The following is a 16,828-nucleotide window of genomic DNA, read 5'->3' as shown; positions in this document are numbered from 1 at the left end:
TTTAAGGGGGAGTTGCAAGGCGGTACCGGTGCCCTCATCTGCCCTTCATCGCCCACCCGTTTGCCCTCCACTCGTCTCACAGCTCATGCAGAAAGAAGGTGCGGTTTCCCGCGTTTACTGTAAAATCATCCATTGGCTGTATCCAGACCCTCCCTCAATTTCCCCCCAAGTCCCCGCCAGGATTCAAACCCAGGACACGCCCAGGACGGAGCCACAAGGGGCTGAACTCGACGCTGCCCGAGCTCCACGTGGGCGGAGCTACTGCGCCCCTGACATCACGAAGGAGTGATCTCTGGTGAAGGAGGCGGAGCCACAAGGGGTGGAGTCCCGAGGGGAAGTCCCATTGGGCAAAGTTCCGAAGGGCGGAGCTATTCTGTGTAAGTGGTTCCTTGGGGCGGAGCCACAGGCTGTGCTGTTCCAAGACGGTGGTGATGGCTGTCGGTGACGTCATAGAGACGGGCTCTGAAGGGCGTGTCCCTGCTCCGTTCCGAGGGGGCGCGACTGTGTCTTGCTTGACCTCGTGAGGGGGCGGAGCCTCAGGGGCGGAGTCTCAGTGACCAGAGGGGAGTCTCAGGGCAGCCGGCAGTCAAGAGCGGGAACCATTGAGGCTGGCACCCTGCGGGAACCCCCGATCCCGTGCCCTTCGGCCTCTCTTGGTTTTCCAAGGTGCCCCTGTGGCTCGCAGGCTCAGTTCTCCATGATTTCTTGGATCCAGTCAAGGTAGTGGCATACGCTGGTGTAGACTGCTGGACGCCGGGGTCTGGAGCAGGGCTCAGCACCCCCAGACACCACACCTGCCAAGGTTCCATTGCAAACCAGGGGGCCCCCAGAGTCACCCTGTACGCGAGAGAAGGGCAGAGGAACTGTTAGGCCACTCTGCTCATGACAATTACACAGGCCACTTCCTCCTTCCCAGAAAGGCCCCAGCCCCTTCTTCCTCCAACATCTGAGAGTCCCCCATCTCCAGCCTCTCCTCCCTCAGACCCAGGAGTAAAAGCTCAGAGCCCCCACCTGCCCGCAGGAGCTAACCACCTCCTCCCCCAGGACTCGGACTCTGGACGCCCAGCCCACTCCTCCTGCAGATCCAGAAGTCTGGAGCTCCAGACCTCTTCTCTTTTACACTAAGGAGTCCAGGCCCTGGTCCCGTCCTCTCCCAGGAACCAGGTATCCCAGTCTCCTTCTCATTTTGACCCAGGAAGGCTGGGGGCCGACCCCTCTGCTCCCCTAAATCCTAGAAAGCTTGGCAGGACAGCCTCATTTTCCCCAGAATAAGGTCTCACCTGGCAGGAGCCTCGGCCCCCCTCCCACAGGCCCGCACAGAGCATGCTGTCCGAGATGTGGCCGGGGTATGCCCAGTGACAGAGTTTGTTCTCCAGGATGCTGATGTTGGCACACTGCAGTGTGACTGGAAACAGCGCTGTCAGGGAAGAGAACTGTCAAGGATCCGCAACTGTCTCCAACACACTGCACCCCACCGCCCTGAGTCCTCCCTGCAGCTTCTCCAAAGGACCCATGGAGCCACATTTAGGACTCTCAAAGATAGAGACAACAGACGGTGACAAAGAGACAGTCATAGCATGCAAGAGAAACAAATGGACACAAGGAGGAAGAGGGCCAAGAAGAGAGAGAGGCTGGCCGGGCACAGTGGTTCACACTTGTAATCCCAACATTTTGGAGGCCGAGGCCAGCGGATCGCTTGAGGTCAGGAATTTGGGACCAGCCCAGCCAACATAGTGAAACCCTGTCTCTACTGAATATACAAAAATTAGCCTGGCATGATGGCAGGCGCCTGTAATCCCAGCTACTCGGGAGGCTGAGGCACGAGAATCACTTGAACCTGGGAGGTGGAGGTTGCAGTGAGCCGAGACTGGTCACTGCACTCCAGCCTGGGAGACAGAGCCAGGCTCCATCTCAAAAAAAAAAAAAAAGAAAGAAAAGAAAAAAAAAAGAAAAAGAAGAAGAAAGGAAGAGAAACAGAAAGATGCATGCAGAGAGCCAAGAGACAAGAGGAGATGCATATATAACTCCCCAGCACTTTGGGAGGCTGAGGCGGGCAGATCACAAGGTCAAGTGATTGAGACCATCCTGGCCAACATGGTGAAACCCCATCTCTACTAAAAATACAAAAAATTAGCTGGGCGTGCTGTTGTGCACCTGTAGTCCCAGCTACCCTGGAGGCTGAGGTAGGAGGATTGCTTAAAACCCAGGAGGTGGAGGTTGCAGTGAGCTGAGATCACACCACTGCACTCCAGCCTGGGCAACAAGAGTGAGACTCCATCTGTTAAAAAAAAAAAAAAAAAAAAGGAAGAAATAGAGCAAGACCCAGAGACCTCAAGGGGTGGAAGGAAGGCAGTGAGATAAAGGGAAAGAGATTCACAGGAAGATGGGCACTGATGGAGACAGAGACATAGAAATACCAGATACAGTGTGGTCAGTATAGATGTGGATATGGGTATATAATACATATGTGCATCTGTATAAGACATGAGTGCAGACTCAGATGCATCAAGGGACATGAAAAACAGAATTGGTCAACGGAAGTTGGGGATGGCGGCTGTGCAGGGAGACAGGAGCCATTGGGGTCCATTGGAGTGGATCAGAGAACTTGTCTTGGCTGAAAGGGGGCAGCCTCCATTGACTCAGCCCAGTGCTTGCTATTTTGGAAATGTGAGTTCTTCAAACTTTTTCAAGTGAATCCAGAAACTGGCTTTTGTATAAAACCTTCCAAGTTTTAGATATTGGCAGCAACAAATTCAGACTGTTCTTGCAATCCACTGACCCAGTTTGGCTAACGGGTCAGTGATCCGTGACTCTGAGAGACATGGCCTTACTCCCATTCTAAGATGAATGTATTTTCATGTTTAAACATCTCTGGGCCAGGCACAGTGGCTCACACCTGTAATCCCAGCACTTTGGGAGGCCAGGAGTTTGAGACCAGCCTGGACAACATAGCAAGACCTCATCTTTGCTAAAAATAAAAAAATGACCCGGGTGTGGGATGTGGTGGCATATGTCTGTAATCCCAGCTACTTGGGAGGTTGAAGAGAGAGGATCGCTTGAGCCCAGGAGTTCAAAGCTGCAGTGAGCCGTGATCACACCACTGCACTCTAGCCTGAGCAACAAAGCGAGACCCTGTCTCAAAAACAAACAAGCGAACAAACAAAAACTCTGAAATTAGAATGTGTTTTCCAGAAAATGATGTTATATAATCAATGGGATCTTTCCTCCTCCTCCTCCTCCTCCTCCTTCTCCTCCTCCTCTTCTCCTCCTCCTCCTTCTCCCCTTTCTCCTTCTTCGAGTTCATAAAATAATGGCACATCTTAAAAATTCTAGCATCGGCGAGGCGCGGTGGCTCATGCCTGTAATCCCAGCACTTTCGGAGGCAGAGGCAGGTGGATCATGAGGTCAGGAGATCGAGACCATCCTGGCTAACACGGTGAAACTCCGTCTCTACTAAAGATACAAAAAATTAGTGGGCGTGGTGGTGGGCGCTTGTAATCCCAGCTACTCAGGAGGCTGAGGCAGGAGAATGGCGTGAACCCGGGAGGCAGAGCTTGCAGTGAGTTGAGATTGCACCACTGCACTCCAGTCTGGGCGATAGAGTGAGACTCCGTCTCAAGAAAAAAAAAAAAAAATCATAGCACCTTAGATTTGATTAAATATATCGATTGGCAGATAGATAGACTGACAGAGAGAGAGAGGAGAGAGAAAGGAAGAAGATAGAGATGAAAAGGCAGAGACAGAGAGGTGAGGGAGCCAGATCCTGGGCAAAAGATTTCAGAGAGAGGTCTGGGCCAGGTCATACCCTTGGGGCTGGACACGGCCCCCCAGCCTGATATGAGACATTGCGTGCCTGGGGAGACACAGGTCTGGCTGAGGTTGAGGGGCTGCACAGCAGGACTCAGACGTGCCTTCCTGGGCAGGCGGATCAGCATGATGTCATCATTGTGGTCATTGGCACTAAGGTCCTTGTTGAAGCCAGGGTGGGGGAAGAAGTCTGTGACCCGGAACAGCTGCTCTGGACCCTCCCATTTCCAGAGGTGGTGCTCTCCAAGGCGGACCCACAGATACCTGCTGGGACAGGCCTCAGAGGTCAAGCCGGGTGAAGGTAAAGGTCCTTTCAGTCCCAGCCCTCTTTTCCTGTCCATCAGGGTGCTATGTGACCCTACAGAAGCCACACACCCTCTCTGGGCCCTCATCATCTATGTCTAGCCCAGGGTACTGTTATTTTAAGCAAGGCACACACCTCTTCTGTGTCCCTGGTCCTCACGCTGATGTTTTGTGTGCCCCCACCTTTGTAGCTGTCCCCACACAGCACCCCCTCCTAGTCCCAGGCTGAGTGAGCCACCTTCCTCCCTACTCACCTGGAGCCTTGGTGGTGACTTGGGTCCCCAGGAACGGTGTGGGCACGGGGGGCCCCACCTACCACATAACAACAGCCCCACCCCTGCCCCCACAGGTCTGGTGGCTTCTGTGGGAGTGGCTCTGTATGTCTGAGTGGTGTGTGTGTATATGTGTGCATATGTGTGAAAGGGGATGGCATATGGAAAATCCCCGACTTGGGGGTCATCTCTGGCCTTAGCTTTTCCTGTCTATCATATCCTTCACCCTTCAATGCATGTCTTCCTGGTGTCTAACCTTAAGCCCTTACCACAGTTCCAGCCCACTTTTTCCCGTTCTGGCCATGCCCTAGACAGCTGGGATCCTTTTGGGGTCGACAAGTCTATTCCCCAGCCTCTAACCTCTGACATTAGGCAGCAGGCTAATGACTGCATATTCATGGTTGGGGAACCAGAGACATCTGTCTCTGTCTCTCTGTCATTCTTGCTGTCTTGGCTCTGGATCTGGGAAAATAGTCCTCAACTCTATATCCCCTCATCCCCCTACCCTTCCCCTGCCTCTGACTCTCTTCCACCTTCATATCTCTGCATTTCTCCTGTTTGACTTTCGGCTGAAACTGAACATTGTTGTCCCAGCCTGATGTACAGGCCTAAGTTAAAAGAGGGCCCATCATGGAGCAATGCGTGATGGGAAATTCCCACACAGCATCTCTTACCAGCATCAGTGCTTTATTCCTGGAGGGAAGAAAATGGGAACAGTATGGATGGTCACTTTTCAGAGGCAATGGAGAGAGGGTTCCTGCATCAGGTAGCTTCCAGGATTCTATTAGAATGCCCAGAATCTAAGATTCTCGAATTCTCAGATTCTGACACCCTATTATCCATGATTCTACAATCTTGAGGCTCAAGGTTTAGAGTTTTATGAATCCAAGATCCTAATATTCCAGATTCCCCTGGATCAAAAAACTCCAGGATTCTAACGTTATCTGAATTAAATCTAAGACTTGAACCTAGAATTTTAATATTCTGGGACAAAAAGACTAGAATTTTGGCCAGGTGCAGTGGCTCATGCCTGTAATCCCAGCACTTTGGGAGGCCAAGGCGGGCAGATCACAAGGTCAGGAGTTCGAGACCAGCCTGGCCAATATGGTGAAACCCCTGTCTCTACTAAAAATAAAAAAAAAAAAAAAAAAAAAAAAAAAAATTAGCCTAGCGTGGTGGCACACGCCTGTAATCCCAGCTACTCAGGAGGCTGAGGCAGGAGAATTGCTTGAACCCAGGAGGCAGAGGTTGCAGTGAGCTGAGATCGTGCCACTGCATTGCAGCCTGGGCAACAGAGGAAGACTCCGTCTCAAAAAAAGATGACTAGAATTTCATAATTCTGTAAACCTATAACCTTAGAAATTTAAGAGTCTGGGATTCAAATAGTTTAAGACTCCAGAATTCTCTGAAACTCAATATTCTAGGATACTGTGTGTCAAAGATTCTAGTACTGTGAGTTTCAATATTCAGTGAATCTAGAAAGCTCTAAATTTAAGATTGTAGGATCACACTAGCCATTATGGCTATTGAACACTTGAAATGTGGCTAGTCCGTTTTGTAACAGGCTATATGTGTAAAATACAGAACAGATTTCAAAGGCTTAGTACCAAAACAAAAGTAAACTGTACCATTCATACTTATTTAAACATTGATTACATGTCAAAATAAGTTTTTGAGTGTGTCAAGTTAAATCTATTCGAATTAATTTTACTCATTCCTTATTTTTTAAATGTGTCCACCAGAAATTTAAACTTACACATGTGACTGGCATCACAATCCCTCGGGGCAGTGCTGACCCAGACTGCTAAGATTCTAATAGTCTGCGAATCTGTGATTCTAGAATTTGAAGAAGCTATTGCAGAATTTCATAAATTCAAGATTTTAGGATTCTACGATTCTGGATTTCTCTGGATCAGTCTAGGATTCGAAGAACCTAAGTTTCGAATCTTACACTCCTCAAACGAGATGTTGTCGGACTCTAGAATTTTAAGATTTGGGAGGCTACCCTTCCTAATTCTAAGAGTTGAACCTTTGGTATCAGAAGTGGAGGCTCTACACTTCCGGCCTATAGCACCCCTCACTCTCTCCTGACCCCCAGCCCCCGCCCCTCCCCAGCGTGGCCAGCCCGGGTCACTCACGGCTTGCGGCAGTGGGCAGCTGTGAGCAGCCAGCGGTCACTGATGAGGGTCGCCCCACAGAAGAGCCGGGTGAGGTGGAAGAGGCCAGCCTGCCAAGGCTGGGAGTTGGGGCGACATTCCTCGGCCCCGATGGCGCGGGTGTCTGCCCAGCCATGCCCTGGGGTGGGGATGACGGACAAAGGGGTCAGCGAGGAGCAGTCTGGGAGGGCAGGGAGAGGATGCTGAGAAGCCTAGGGGGCAGGAGGCAGAAGCCTGGGACGGGAGGGAAGAGCAAGATGACCTTAGTACAGCCGTGAAGGGGCAGCCAGCCCGGAGCCTCACCTGCCAGCAGAGAGAGCAGAGCACAGAGGAGTCCCAGCTTCATGACCCCTGGGCACCTGGATCCTGGAACGTGCACCCGGCGCCCAGTGCTGCTTTATGGTAAGCCATGCCATCTCCTTCCTCCTTCATGGGGCCGCCCCTGTGATTAATTGGGATTGGGAAATGTCCCTGGGGGAGGGGGAAGCCCTGGGGCTGTGACAGGGGCCTTGGGAGAGGAGGTAAGTGCAGGGGGACCCCCTTTTGGGATGATCTGGCGGCTTGCTGGGCCAGAGCTTGACTGAATGGAGGAGGAGTGCTGGGGGTGTGGAGAGGTTGTGGGCACCTCCTCTGGGGTCTTCAGAGTAGGAACCCTCATTCCTCATCACCTCGGGCTACAAGATACAGAATCTTTTGTGTCCTGGAAAAGTAGGAAGATCCTTGAGGCCTAAGGCCCTGGGGTGCAGCAGGTTTATTTTGGACAAAGCAGTGGTGTGCAGAGACTAACCTCCCAGAACAGGCTGGAGGGATGTGCAGGAGGACCACCAGAAAGCAGGCTAGGGGTGGGAGACAGAGTCAGGACTCAGACACAAGAGCGGAAGATACAAAGAGAGGGAGGTACAGGCACAGAAGGACCCCAGGTGAGAGGAGGAGCGGGAGGAGGAGAGAGAACACAAGAAAGATTGAGGGAAACACAGGTGGAGAGAGGCAGAGACCACAGGCAGCTGCACAGGTTTACATACCTCGCAGAACCTTCCCTGCCCTGGGGATTTGGGCCTCTTCCCACAAGGACAAGGCCCTCTCCTAGAATGTTGAGAAATCTGGTTCCATCTGGATTAACCCACTCTTGTCATAACCTGCCCCCTTCCCCACAGCTCCACCACCCAAGGACCTAGCTGCCCAACCCTCCAGGAAGCAAGTGCCTTGTGCTGTCTCTTAGTACATCCTGATCTTTGCCAAATCCTGAGAACATTTGCTATATATCTTTTTCATCCATCTCCCTGACCCCCACCCCATTGTCCTTTCCATCACCTCATCCTCCCTGCCTCTCTCCTCATCATTCCTTCTCACCAGGTGGACAGCTTCTGGAGGGCTGGGCTCAGGTCTGAGTCATCTCTGTGTCCCAGCATCACCCAGTTCCAGGTGGAACAGGACTTACAGAAGTCCTCAGGAGATGTTCATTGAATGAGTGAATGTCTTTCTCCATATCCTTCTTTTCCTAGTGAACTCCTACTCACCCTTCAACACCCAACCTCAATGCTCCCTCCTCCAGGAAATCTCTGGTTTCCTCAGGCAGAGTCCATCTTTGCCTCCCCTGGGCACTTACAATCCTTTCCACTTTCTCCTGCCCACAGGCCTGGTTATGAAGCTGGGTCTGGGCTCCCCTTGAATGTTCTCTCACTATGTTGTCATGGTTTGGAGCACAGACTCTGGAACTGAACCACATGTATCCAAATCTCAATGATTAGGTGTGATTAGTGATGAGGTGTGTGACTTTGGGCAAGTCACCAGACCTCTTTCAGTTGCTCCATCTGGTTTTTTTGTTTTGTTTTGTTTTTGTTTTTTTGTTTTTTGCTTTCCAAAATGGGGTATTGCTCTGTCACCCAGGCTGGAGTACAGTGGCATGATCTCGGCTCATTGCAACCTCCGCCTCCTGGGTTCAAGCAATTCTCCTGCCTCAACCTCCCAAGCAGCTGGGACTACAGGCGTGTGCCACGATGCCCAGCTAATTTCTGTATTTTTAGTAGAGATAGGGTTTCACCATGTTGGCCAGGCTGGTCTCGAACTCTTGACTTCGTGATCCGCCCGCCTCAGCCTTCCAAAGTGCTGGGATTACAGGAGTGAGCCACCGGCGCCAGGCCTGCTCCATCTGTTAAGTAGCAGTAATAACAAGGGTTGTTGGGGGGATTAAGCAAATTTACACACATGGAGCACAACGGTGTCTGACACATGGTAAACTTTCAATGTCTATGCATCCGCTGCAGAAACCTGCGGTGCCTTTATCATAGCGCATTTCACCCTTGCCTGCAGTTGTCCCACTCCCTTGCCAGACAGGGAAGCCCTTGAGATTAGGGATCGGGTATCCACTATGTGCTAAGTGCCACCTTAATTGCTATTAAGAGCATTTTAGACCAGGTGCGGTGGCTCATGCCGGGCGCAGTGGCTCACACCTGTAATCTCAGCACTTTGGTGGGGCCGAGGCAGGTGGATCACTTGAAGTCGGGAGTTCGAGACCAGCCTGGCCAGTATGGTGAAACCCTATCTCCATTAAAAACACAAAAATTAACCAGGTATGGTGGCAGGTGCCTGTTATCCCAGCTACTCGGGAGGCTGAGGCAGGAGAATTGCTTGAACTCGGGAGGCGGAGATTGCAGTGAGCCTAGATTGTGCCACTGCACTCCAGCCTGGGCAACAGAGCGAGACTCTCAAAAAAAAAAAAAAAAAAAAAAAGAAAAGAAAAGAAAAGAAAAGAAAGAAAGGAAAAAACAAGGAACATTTTAATAGCTACCTTTACCAACTGTGTTATCAGTGCCTGGTGTTAGGTAAACTTTGCATGTATATTATCTCATTTAGTTTTTATTATTATTATTATTTTTGATACAGGGTCTCTGTTGCCAAGGCTGGAGTGCAGTGGCATGATCATAGTTCATTGCAGCCTCAATCTCCTGGACTCAAGTAATCCTCCTGCCTCAGCCTCCTGAGTAGCTAGGACTACAAGGTGTGCACCACCATGTAGGGCTAATTTTTTTTTTTTTTTTTTTATTTTAGTAGACATGAGGTTTCACTATGTTGCTCAGGCTGATCGTAAACTCATGAGCTCAAGCACTCCACCTGCCTCAGCCTCCTAAAGTTCTGGGACTACAGGTGTGAGCCACTGCGCCCGGCCTATCTCATTTAACTCTCACGAGAGTCTAATTAAGCAGGTGTCTCCATTTCACAGAGTGAAAACTGAGGAAGACAGTGCATTCAAGTAATTTGCTCGAAGTCATACAGCAAAGTGATTGAAATGCATTTCCTTCCCTACCTGGTGAACTCCTACTTATCCTTTAAACCCCTACACAAATGTCCCCTCATTGAGAAGCCTTTCCTGACTCCTTCAGGCACAGCCTGTGGACTTGATGTGGTGCACCCCATACCCCCTTCTGTTACAGCACTGATCTATTTGTGCTGTGTTCACACAGCAATGGGGGTGACTTCTGTGTGCCGGGCACAATGCAGGTGCTTAGAAAATCACAGTGAACAAATATCTGAATCACTGCCCTCACAGAATTTGTGGGGAAGGGTGACATAGACCATTATCAAGTAAACATAAATGAGATAATTTCAGGTATAATAGGTGCTATAAAAAAATAAACGGAGCATCAGGACTGGGTGACCAAAAGTGAACTCCTCTAGCCTGGGCAATTCAGGAAGGCCTCCTGGAGGAGGTGACTTTTGAGTGGACACCCGAATGACAGGAATGTAAGGCTGGCCTCTCTCCCTGACCTAACTAGCAACTCCTTGAGGGTAGTGCCTGATCTGATTCATCTTTGAGGCCTGGCATAAGACGTGGCTCGATAAACATCGTGGAGTGACTAAAGGGATGGGTGAGTTGCCTTTAAAAATGAGTCGAGTTTTCAAATTTGCACTGACCTCGCTTCTGATCCTTGGATGACAAACCCAGCTGATATGACTGACTGACATTTCCTGGGTGTGCTAATGGGGGCAGAATGGGAAAGAGGCCACGGAAGGGAGCTATGTACCAGACTCTGTGCTCAGACCTTGTATGTCAATCTCCTGTGGGTTTTGCAGCGGGAGGGACCTTGTGATCACCCCTGTGTATGTCCGCAGCACCCAGCACTGGGCCTGGCACATACTAGATGCTCCATAAATTGGTGACTGAAAGGACAAACAAACCAGTGCTTAATGGGAAATTTCTACTGTGCCTATATTCAGCTAGCTTATGTTACTGCTTCAAAGTTCAGGATAAGCTGAGACACTCAAACTTCTTCTTTTTTTGAGACGGAGTTTTGCTCTTTCGTCCAGGCTGAAGTGCAATGGTGCAATCTCGGCCCCTTGCAACCTCCGCCCCCGGGGTTCAAGTGATTCTCCTGCCTCAGCCTCTCAAGTAGATGGGATTATATGCCAGCCTAATTTTTATATTTTCTGTACAGATGAGAGTTTGCTATTTTGGCCAGGCTGGTCTTGAACTCCTGACCTCAGATATCCACTTTCCTCGGCCTCCCAAAGTGCTAGAATTACAGGCGTGAGCCACTGCACCCGGTACACACTCAAACTTCTATTAGCTTCACCTGGACTCTGTGTATTAACTCCCCTCTCCTCCCCCAATTTCAGGGAGAGTCAAAAAATTCCTCCTCCCAAGTTTTCAGGACGAAAATCTCACAGCCAATTCATAACAGACAAACCAAAGATTTTTCCCCTAAATGTCAGAGGGAAGTTTCTTGGCACAAACTTGGCAGTTGAGGTGGCAAGAGTTCCCCAATCTTCACTACCCCTCGGTCCTCTGGTCTTAGAGGCTAGGATGGAAGCAAGGTGAGGTCCCTTGAGTTCCAACGGCCCCCTGAAGGCAGAGAAGGTGCTCTATGACTCACGGCCAGCCTAGTTCCTACCAAGACAGGAGGAACTGGTGTTGGGTGGAACCAGAAGTGGGAAACAGTGGGAGATGAGAAGGAAGTGGTTAAAAGGTGGTTCCTGGGACTTGGAACTGGGGTGGGGAAAATGATTCTTCCATCATCCCTAAGGGATGGGGGCGCAGGGTTGGGATTGGGGGCTACGCTGTGCACTTCTTCCCTGGACATGCTCTCACTGGGATGTGGTCAGATCATGACAACAGGTAACCTTTAGTCAGAGCTCCCCAGCCACTGTGTTAAGCCTTACATGACAATCACCATGAAGATTTACATACACATGTTATATCATAGTCTCCTCACAACATGGCTAAGAGGTAGGCACATCATTGTTCCCATTTTGCAGATGAGGAAATCGAGGTTCAGAGAGGGCACTTGGCTTGCCCAAAGTCACACAGCAGGGAGTGGCAGAGGAAGTCAGGTTGGGTGACCCCAACAACTGCTGTCAGAGACTGGGCGATGACTGGCTTCCTCGCTTCTCTGGAATAATGATTCTCTGCATTTCAGCTTCAGTGCAGTCAGACAATGGGGATGGGTGGGGGAATGAGACGAGAGGAGAGATGTTTAGAGGTGTGGAGGGTGGCAGAGGTTTGAGCAGTGCAGACAAGGGGAGAGTTCAGCCGACTGGGGAGGAAGAGGATGGACGATGGAGCCTCTGGGCATCTGGATCAGTTGGAGCGTATGACTTTATTGATCCAAGACATATATTTGCAGATCTGGGTGTAGACAGCTGGATGCTGGGCAGAGCCGCAGGGGTAAACACCCCATGAGAGGATGCCTTGGAGGGTCTCATCACAGACCAGGGGGCCTCCTGAGTCACTCTGCGGGTGGCAGGAAGGAGAGCTCAAATAAATGTGCCAACATGAGAACTGTCACTTTGGGATCTGGGGCAAAAGCGATCCCAGAAGGATCACTGGTGAACTCCTACTTATCCTTTAAACCCCTACACAAATGTCCCCTCATTGAGAAGCCTTTCCTGACTCCCTCAGGCACAGCCTGTGGACTTGAAGGTGGGGAAGGAAGGGGTTGGGTTGGGATAAAGACGAGGTTGGGATGGGGTTGGAATTAGGTATGAGGCTGGAGGGTGAGAATGGAGGTTGACTTCAGGTTATGGGGGGTTGACGGGGGGACGGGAATGAAGACACAGTGAGACTGGGGTTAGGATTGTAGTTCATGGAAGGTGAGGGGATGGAGACGGGCTTGGAAATGGGGATGGGGCGGGGTTAGGATGGAAATGGGATCCAGGTTAGGGATGAGGAGGGGGTTAGGACTGGGAAGGAGTTGGGGTCAAGGATGGGTTTGGGAATGGAGTTGGGGAGCGGGGACAGGGTCTGCTCTTTTCCCATAACCTCCCTGTCCTCCCCTCCCAGGAGTCAGAGACTCTCCTTGTTCAGACCCTACCTGGCAGGGGTCCTGGCCCCGGTCCAGTCCAGCACATATCATATTGTTGGTGACCACGCCAGGGTAGAAGACCTCACACTCTTTAGGGCTCAGGATAGTGACGCTGGAGCACGTCAGGCCCTTGTTGTACTTCACTAAAGGGAGAATATGCCAGTAATCACTGGGTCCAGCTCCCAATCCTTGGGGAGCCAGGAATCCAGATACAAGACTGTTTCTATTCCAGGCCCCAGCTCCTCCTCCTTCAGACTCAAGAATCCTGGCCCCAGCCCCTCCCCACTTAGACCCAGGAGTCCAGGTCCCCAGCCCCTCCTTCCTTCAGACCCACAGACCCAGGCATCCAGGACCCCAGTCCCTCTCCCTCAGACCCAGGAGTCCAGTCCCCAGCCCATCCTTCCTCAGATCCAGGGGTTCAGGCCCCCAGCCCCCTCCTCCTGAGATTCCAGCCTCAGGGCCCCAGCTCTTGCCTCTCCGGGCGGCCGTGGTGCCCCAGCCAGCGACCTGGCACTGGTCTCCAGGTTGGGCACAGTGGTAGGGAAGCTGCAGGGCCCGGACGCGGGGCCCCGGCACTACGGGCCTGGCCAGCTTCAGCAACATGAGGTCGTGCTCATCTGTTCGCCTTGGCAGGATGGGGCCTGAGCCCTGGTGGTACTTGGGATGGACAACAGAGCGAGTGGTCCGGCGGAGCTGCTCGCCCTGAAGAAGCAGCAGGTGGTCATCCCCGACTCGAGCCCACAGTGGCCTGGGAGGAGGAAGAGGCATGTGAAGGCAAACCTTTCATAGGGACTGGGAAAGCGGGCGTGGGCAGTGGGGTGAGGGCAGATACTGGGGCCCGTAGATAGGAGGGGTCTGAGGGAAGAGGGTCTTGGGGGAGAATCGGACCTCAGTGGACGTAGGGAGTAGAAATCAGGTATTTGAGCTTCAAGGATCTGCAGGAATTGAGGGGGCTGGGGGCCTGGACACCTAGGTAAGCCTTCCACATTTTCTTTTATTTGTTGAGACAGAGTTTTGCTCTTGTCACCCAGGCTAGAATGCAATGGCTTGATCTCGGCTCACTGCAACCTCCACCTCTCAGGTTCAAGCGATTCTCCTGCCTCAGCCTCCTGAGTATCTGGGATTACAGGCGCCCGCCACACGCCCAGCTATTTTTTGTTTGTTTGTTTTCTGTATTTTTCGTTGAGACGTGGTTTCACCATGTTGGCCAGGCTGGTCTTGAACTCCTAACCTCAGGTGATCCACCCGCCTCGGCCTCCCAAAGTGCTGGGATTACAGGCGTGAGTCACGGAGCCCGGACCTACTCCACATTTTCTCTGTGATCATACCCAGCCCTTCCTCCTTCAGTGGGGACTCACGAAGTGAACCTTTTCCTTTAGTTCTAAATTCCTGACCACACCGGACCCTGGCTTCTGTCTCTTGCGGGCAACCACCTCCTCCTAAAGCTCAAGGAGAATCAGCGGGACAAGCGTGACGGGCCCAGAAAAGCGGAGAAGGACCACACCGCCCCCTGGCGGCCACAGCGCAAGCCCTGTCTCTCCTCCTGCTGGAAGGACACCAGGGACCGCACCTCCAGCTGTGGGAGTTCCGAGTGCCCCGGCCCTGCCCGCTCCTCCCTGGAGGCCACCTCCACAGCCCCCCCGTGGCGTCCTCGGGGATGGATCTCCTCCTACTTGTTCCCGCAGTGCGCGGCCGTCAGCACCCAACTCTGGTCCACCAGGACACCCGCGCAGTGGAACGAGAGGCCGTTGAAGAGCGAGACCTGCCAGGGCTGCGAGCCTCGCGCGCACGGGGCGCCGTAGGCTGCGGGGTCCAAGCGCGTGTCGTTTTGGGGAAGCAGCACCGCCTCCGCGGCTGGAGAAAGAAAGGAGATGGGATCAGAGCAAGGAGGGCAGGGGCTGGGTTTGGGGTCGGAGCTGGGCTGTGGGACTGGACTGCGTTCGGGGACGGGGGACGCAGCCAGAATGGGAGGGTGGTAGGGAAATATGGGGGGTTTCGCGTGCACCGAAGGGAATGGGAGGAGAAGAAGTGCGTGAAAGTGGAAGGAAGCTGGGATAGGGTAGTGTGGAGTAATGAGATAGAATAGGGCGGGTCTGGAGGGCAGGGAATGGACGCAGCGTGCCTAGAGAGCTGGCTAGAGCGCCGCAGGTTCTAGATAGAGGGGCGGGGATTGAACGCGGCGGGGAGGTAAGGGAGAGGGGATAGAATTCGGGGAGCGGGGAGGAGAAGGGGTGGGAATAACAAAACGGGATTGAAAACCGGGAGAGGGGCGGGGCGCAGTGATTTACGCCTGTAACACCAGCACTTTGGGAAGTCGAGGCAGTTGGACCGCTTGAGCCCGGAAGTTCAAGACCAGCCTAGGCAACACAGCGAGACCCAGTCTCTACACACACACACACACACACACACACACACACACACACACACACACACGTCAGTCGCGGACGCATGCGCCTGTAGTCACAGCTACCTGGGAGGCTGAGGTGGGAGAATCGCTTGAGCCCAGGAGGTGGAGGTTGCAATGAGCCGAGATTGGGCCACTGCACTCCAATCTGGGCGACAGAGTGAGACCCTGTCTCAAAAAAAAAAAAAAAAAAAAGCTGGTGTGGTGGTGCATGCCTGTGGTACCAGCTACTTGGGAGGCTGAGCATGCTTGAGCCCAGGAGGTCGAGGCTGCGGTGAACTCTGGTTGGGCCACTGTACTGCAGCCGTGGAAACAGAGCATGCCTGTCTCAAAAAAAAAAAAAAAAAAAAAAAGAGAGAGAGAGAGAGAGAGAAAGGAGAGGGAAAGAAAGAAAGAAGAAAGAAAGAAAAACGAGAAAGTAAAACAAGAAAGAAGAAAGAAAAGGAAAGGAAGAACGAACGAAAGAGAAGAAAAGAAAGAAAGAAAAGAAAAGAAAAGAAAAAGAAGGAAAAAATGAAGGGAGAGGGCAAAAAAGCGGTAAGGCAAGACTCAGGATAAAACACGGTGGTGCAAAATGGGGCGGGGCCGGGATGGGGTGGTGTAAGAGGAGGAGAAAGAACTCGGCGAAGAGTCCACGGAAGAGCGAGGATCCGGGTGGCAGAAATCGGACGGGGCCTGAGTGGGGCGGGACAGCCAGGGGCCAAGCCAGAAGGGCCCAGCTGACTTGGGGGCGGGCCCTGTTCCGGAGCGCTGGGTGGGTGCTGCGGTCCCGGGGGAGGAGAGGTGCGCGGAGCTTGGTGACCGGAGCGCACTCTCCTCCCGCCCGCGCCTCCCACCCGCGCCTCTCGCGGCCCTCTGTCCCCCGCCTCACCCCAGAGTTGCGCCATCAGCAGCGGCAGCAGCTTCGCCAGAGCCCGAGCGCCAGAGGCGGCGGAGAGGTGGAGGTGCGGGGGTCTCATGGCCAGGATCTGCTAGGGTGTGTGTGTGTTGGGGGGGGGCGGGTTAAAATAGATGCTCCGTTAGAGACCCCCACCTCACCGTGCTCATTCGCCCAGCCTGGGCCACCCCAGCCCGCGAGCACCCTTTTGACCTGCAGCCGATAACCCCAGGGGCAGACAGATGGGAGATTCGGGCTGGAACAGCGGTAATGAGCGCAATTACCCTAATGACGCCCCTCGCAGCATCTCTCCGTCCTCCCTGTGCCGGAGGGGAGCACTCTCCGCGCCCCGGTTGCAGCCACGCCGCGCCCGGGGTTTCCCCCTCCTTCTCGCGAGGGGTGGGGATCCGAGGCTCGGAGCCAGTGGGAGCCTCTTTCTCAACCTTACAGCGGGGGGACTTCCGCGTCCCGCAGGTGGAGAAACCGAGGCTCCAAGCAGGCTGCTGCCTGTGGCCCGGGGGTCCCCACCCATCCTCTCGCAATCCACCCCAACCCGGGTGAGGTGCAACTAGCTTTACCTGGGAGTCGCCGATAGGAAGGAGGGAGGGGACCCAGACGTGCCTCTGCCCTGCCTGTGGTCCGCCGCTGGTATCCTCTGCCCAGGGACCCCTGGCCGGACCTTCCCTTTTAACCCTGAGGAGTCCGGAAGC

The 16,828-nt window shown here is 53.0% G+C and overlaps 2 protein-coding genes across 2 annotated transcripts; both read right to left on the bottom strand.

Moving 5' to 3' along the window:
* Positions 1-94: 94 nt before the first annotated feature.
* On the bottom strand, positions 95-7,155 carry KLK9 (kallikrein related peptidase 9). The gene is made up of 5 exons (XM_007997731.3): positions 6,842-7,155; positions 6,521-6,677; positions 3,806-4,071; positions 1,281-1,417; positions 95-837 (listed from the first exon to the last, which is right to left on the bottom strand). The coding sequence occupies exons 1-5, from the start codon at positions 6,882-6,884 to the stop codon at positions 688-690; spliced, it is 753 nt and encodes a 250-aa protein (XP_007995922.3). The 5' UTR covers positions 6,885-7,155; the 3' UTR covers positions 95-687.
* Positions 7,156-11,293: 4,138 nt separating this feature from the next.
* KLK10 (kallikrein related peptidase 10) lies at positions 11,294-16,828 on the bottom strand. The gene is made up of 6 exons (XM_073016136.1): positions 16,697-16,828; positions 16,113-16,212; positions 14,511-14,691; positions 13,311-13,585; positions 12,847-12,980; positions 11,294-12,266 (listed from the first exon to the last, which is right to left on the bottom strand). Exons 2-6 carry the CDS (start codon positions 16,198-16,200, stop codon positions 12,114-12,116), a joined length of 831 nt encoding a protein of 276 aa, XP_072872237.1. The 5' UTR covers positions 16,201-16,212; positions 16,697-16,828; the 3' UTR covers positions 11,294-12,113.

Source organism: Chlorocebus sabaeus, chromosome 6 (assembly GCF_047675955.1).
Source record: "Chlorocebus sabaeus isolate Y175 chromosome 6, mChlSab1.0.hap1, whole genome shotgun sequence".
Classification (NCBI taxonomy): domain Eukaryota; kingdom Metazoa; phylum Chordata; class Mammalia; order Primates; family Cercopithecidae; genus Chlorocebus; species Chlorocebus sabaeus.
Note: the sequence above shows the minus strand (reverse complement) of the source record. Positions and strands in the feature narration are given on the sequence as shown.

Excerpts from the sequence above, each read along its gene's own strand:
- KLK10 (XM_073016136.1), bottom strand. The coding sequence starts at position 16,200 with ATGAGACCCCCGCACCTCCACCTCTCCGCCGCCTCTGGCGCTCGGGCT. Across the intron at positions 14,692-16,112 it reads GCTGATGGCGCAACTCTGGG|CCGCGGAGGCGGTGCTGCTT; the intron begins GTGAGGCGGGGG and ends TTCTTTCTCCAG. Across the intron at positions 13,586-14,510 it reads GCCGCGCACTGCGGGAACAA|GCCACTGTGGGCTCGAGTCG; the intron begins GTAGGAGGAGAT and ends TCCTCCTCCCAG.
- KLK9 (XM_007997731.3), bottom strand. The coding sequence starts at position 6,884 with ATGAAGCTGGGACTCCTCTGTGCTCTGCTCTCTCTGCTGGCAG. Across the intron at positions 6,678-6,841 it reads TCTGCTCTCTCTGCTGGCAG|GGCATGGCTGGGCAGACACC; the intron begins GTGAGGCTCCGG and ends TCCCCACCCCAG. Across the intron at positions 1,418-3,805 it reads GGCCGTGTCCAGCCCCAAGG|CGCTGTTTCCAGTCACACTG; the intron begins GTATGACCTGGC and ends CTTCCCTGACAG.